The sequence below is a fragment of the Dipodomys ordii genome, unplaced genomic scaffold, assembly GCF_000151885.1.
Source record: "Dipodomys ordii isolate 6190 unplaced genomic scaffold, Dord_2.0 Scaffold147, whole genome shotgun sequence".
Lineage (NCBI taxonomy): Eukaryota > Metazoa > Chordata > Mammalia > Rodentia > Heteromyidae > Dipodomys > Dipodomys ordii.
The window spans coordinates 1,709,493-1,713,985 of NW_012267363.1; the positions used below are offsets into that span (position 1 = coordinate 1,709,493).

Below are 4,493 nucleotides of genomic sequence, written 5' to 3' on the forward strand. Positions count from 1 at the left end.
TAGATGTGCATATAAGGTTTCTGATGATTAATAGTTGCCTGCTCGGGTTTTGGTTGGAGGGGACCTTGTGTGCGCGGGTTAACCCCTCCCTTTCCTCTCTCACATTTCACTTCAGAAATCTGTCACTCTCTCCCACCGCAGGATTTAAAAGTGTGTCTCTCCAGGCAGTGCGGGGCCAGCCCCCTCTGCAGGCATTTGCTCCTGGTCTCAGAAGAGCTCACTTCACAGCGCTTGGGTGTGCGGGGGGGGGGATTTGGCACAGTCAAAATGCTCAGTGCCATCAGCGACAAATACACAACCAAGGGACCCCAATAAGTCAGGCTGGAGTATTGGAGGGGAGCAGGAAGCCAGTAGAGAAGCCTAGCACAGGTCTGTGTGTAGCTGGACACGTGTGTATGTGTGTTTGAAGGTGACACTTCAGTTTGGATTTTTTTGGTTTTGTTTTGATTCTTGGGGTGAAGTTTCTGTCGACGATTTTTCTCTCCTATTTTATTTTATTGCATTTCAATCATTTGACTGTAACAAGTGAGTCGTTTGAGAGGACTGAGGGGGGGCATTGGTACAGATGGATCCTGCACCTAGCAGTTGCCTGCAGAGTTCCCACCCGCCAGTCCCCATCTGGGGCTGCCTTCGGAACCCCCACGTGGAAGGTGGTGGGGCCTCAGGGCTGCCCCATTACCCGCCAGCTCCACTGTCCTTCCACCAGAAATCAGACTTTCTAGCGACAGCCACCGCAGCATACCCTGACTTCTCAGCTTCCTGTCTGGCGGCCACCCCCCACAGCCTGCCCCGGGAGGAGCGTATCTTTACTGAACAGCACCCTGCTTTTCCACAACCCCCTGACTGGCACTTCCCTGTCTCTGAGGCGCGGCAAAGGCTCAATCTGGGCCCAGCTGGGAACTCCAGGGAGATGGGGGCCAGCAGCCCAGGCCTGGTAGATGCTACAGGAGGACCAGGTGAGGACTTCGGGGTGCTTGCGAGTGCAGGCAGTGAAACAGAGAAGAAATCATCTGGGCGGAAGAAGGAAAGCTCAGGTAGGTGGTGAAGCAATGTACTATATGGGTACTGTGAGACCCTGGGGAAGTTGCTTGTAGTCTCTGAGCCTAGGAGTTCTCTGAGTATCAGATGGATGAGAAGGTAGCTTGCCTAACCTACCTGGTTGCAGGAAACAAGCTTCCTTCCTCCAGGGGTTCTAGAATTCTCTGATGATGAGGGTTGTGGGTGTCCCCAGCATTCCTGGGTCCTGGGAAGAATGTGTCACAGAGAGAAGATATAGATTTGGAGAGCACGTGGTAACGGGGTAAGGCCTGGCCAGGGCTGAGCTACCTCTGGGTCAAGCATCTCCCCACCATCAACTGGTCAATTCCAAATGGTTACCCACAGCCACCACCAAGGCCCAAGGCTTATGGGGGCTTAGGACCGAGGCTGGGACTCTAGGTGGGCCACATAGTACATGAGCCCAGAGGCAGAGGAGTAGATGTAGAGCTGGTATGAGGTTGATTGGCGGGGCTGGGGGGGAGGAGGGGAGCAAAGGAGAGATGTAGGGCTGGGGCTCGAGGAAGACAAGTGATGAGTTATCACCCTGCAGTGCTGAGCCATGCCCAGACCTAGGGGACAGCACCACATGCCAAAGCCTCAGGGAATGCAGTGCTGCTTCTGACCCCACTCAGAGGCATCTTGGGAGAGTCAGTGAGGGCCAGGCCAGGCTGGAAGTGTGGGACTGCATGGGGAGTATGGTAGGCTTGGTTTGTTATGATCTCAGCTTCTCATTGTCAGTTCACCTTTTGTCTGGTCCCCTGGCCCTGCCTTGCCCAGACAATGCCATGTCTCAGCCTCCTGTTCCACCTCCCTCCTGCACTACTGACAGCACCCTGGGAGTAATGCCCTCCTTAAGCTAAACTTAGAAAGGGCCTTCTGAGGTTCACCAGGCCAGGGAGGAGGGTGTCAGCTAGCAAATGACAGCAGCTCGTGCTTGGCTTTCCAAAGCACTTTTCTCTTAGCACAGGAGGGAGGGGGAGAGAGAGAGAGAGAGAGAGAGAGAATACATGCATGCATATGCTAGGACACTGGGGCTTAAGACCAGGGCCTGGGTGCTATCCTTGAGCTATTCCTGCTCAAGGCTAGTGCTCTACCACTTGAACCACAGCTCTACTTCTGGCTTTTTGCTAGTTAACTGAAGATGTCTTATGGACTTTTCTGCCTAGGTTGGCTTTGAATCACAATCCTAAGATCTCAGCTGCCTGAGTAGCTGGGGGTACAGGTGTGAGCCACCAGCACTTGCTGGAATCTTTATTGTACAGGTATTAGGGTCTTCTTTTGGGATTTTACTTAAGGGGAAGGGGGAGGCAGGAAGGCCAGCTCTGTAAGGGCCTGCAGAAGACAGAAAGCCATGTGTGAGGCTCATTACCAACTCCAGACTCTGGAATTCTTCTCTGAAGAGACAAGCCCACAAGATGCCTCCAAACTACTCCACCAATCCTATTTATTGCTTGAATCCTCTCTCAATCTAAAAATTTGATATTTTATGATGGATTTTTGTTGGGGGAATGGGGTGTTATGGAAACCTAGAGCACTGAGCATGCTTAGCAAGTGTTCTGCCACTGAGCTACGTCTCCAGCCTGTTAATTTGGATTTCTAAAAGTACTGCATGAAAATATTTAGCTAGATCATTGGGACTTAGGGTACCTGCATATTTATGGTCTATTTGAGCATCTCTTATGCCTGGCCCTAGTTCTGGCTGAGCTAGCTGTGGAGAGTTAACCAGTGTGAGCCACAAGTGGTTTACCTATAATGTTTGTTGCCAGACAAACAGATTACAGTATCAGCAGAGCAAGTTTTTGGCTATGTGACTTCCAGAAAAGTTCTTAACATCCTGCAGCCAACAGCTGTGAAATGGGATATGACACTAGACTTTTCTATATGTCTCTGTCAAGGTTAAATACAGTAACTTTGTGTTACTGTATACACACACACACACACACACACACACACACACACATACACACAGGTCCTAGGCTTGAATTCAAGGCATTGGTGCTGTCACTTAGCTTTTTTGCTCAAAATTGGTTCTCTACCACTTGAGTCACTGTTCTATTTATATGGCTCTTTGATGGTTGATTGGAGATAAAAGTCTCACAAACTTTCCTCGCTAGACTGGATTCAAACTGTAATCTTCCTCAGATCTCAGCCTCCTGAATAGCTAGGAATACAGGTGTGAGTGATTCTGTAGCTGGCCCCTAGTAAGAATTCAACTAATAGCAGCTAGAAATGCTTTTTGGCCTCTATTTCTTAAACCAGTGTGCAGAACATAGAGTGTAACTAACATTCCTGTAAGGCTGGAGACAGAAGGACTATATCTAATACACTGGTCTCAGAAATTTCTAGATCTGGGACAAAAGAAATAGAGATTTCTTAAAATCAGTTTGTCCTAAAATTCAATAGTCATGATCACTAGTTAGCTGGAGAGGTGGACAGAGTGCTAGACCTGGCAAATACTATCCATCCTGGCTGGCTCCAGCACCTAACTGGAAGGGTTTACAGAAGAAATATCCTCTGCACCCCTTCTTCCTCCAGCCATCCCTGCCAGATCTCCCTTTCATGTCTAGTGTCTTGCTGCAGTAAATGATCAAAAAAGCAGGACCTATCTTCCTATACCCTGCAGCTTCTCACCACAAAAATGACTAGGAAGACCACAGCCATGTTATCTTACCAGACTCCCCCACCCCTACCAGTCCTGTGGGTGCTAAAGACCCCTGCTGGCAGGGACAGCTGTGTGAGGCCCCTGTGGTTTGCCCCCACACTGTCCTTTCTACTGTGGTTGTCTTGAGTTTATGGGAATGTGATCGGGTTCAAGGGAAGGTTGTGTGAGATCAGTCCCACTGGCTGCAGGTGAGGCCCTGCTGCGTGGCCACCTGTGAAATACCTCTGCCCTGCTGTGCCCAGCATGCGCTCTGCCCTTCCAGGTCTGAATCTTCCTCACTCACCCCACCCTCCCTAGCCAGTGTACTTCTCCAGCTTTCCCTTGCTCCAGTGTTGGCCTCTACACCTGCCTGTGCCCAACTATATACAAACATTCAAATCCACCAGGGGTTTAAAACCACCTATTAACCAGGCCCTTCTCTACCTGCTCTCTCTTTCTAGCTAATAGGCCTCCCATCCTCCACCTCCACTTGCCAGCCAAACCTGCATCTTTTTCCCTCCTCCCTGGCTTTAACCTGGCCTCTCCCCCAACTCTCCTACTTGATGAAGTCCTATGTGTTTTATTCTATTTTATTAATTTTATTTATTTTTTGTTTATGTGGAATCGAACCCAGGATCCCATGCAGGCTAGGCAAGCACTCTATTACTAAGCCAAATCCCTAGCCTGACCTGTATATTTTATTTGTTTTTTTTTGGGGGGGGGGTGGTCCGGTTGTGGGGCCTGAACTCTGGGCCTGGGCACTGTCCCTCAGCTCTTCAGCTCAAGGCTAGTGCTCTACCACTTGAGCCACAGT

General features: G+C 49.9%; 1 protein-coding gene across 2 annotated transcripts in view; it reads left to right on the top strand.

Moving 5' to 3' along the window:
- Positions 1–565: 565 nt before the first annotated feature.
- Meox1 (mesenchyme homeobox 1) overlaps positions 566–4,493 on the top strand; it is a 12,935-nt gene continuing 9,007 nt past the window's right edge. For both annotated transcript variants that reach the window (XM_013031985.1, XM_013031986.1), the window contains exon 1: positions 566–1,034. In XM_013031985.1, coding sequence (XP_012887439.1) covers positions 566–1,034 — 469 coding nt within the window. The remainder of the gene's footprint in view (positions 1,035–4,493) is intronic.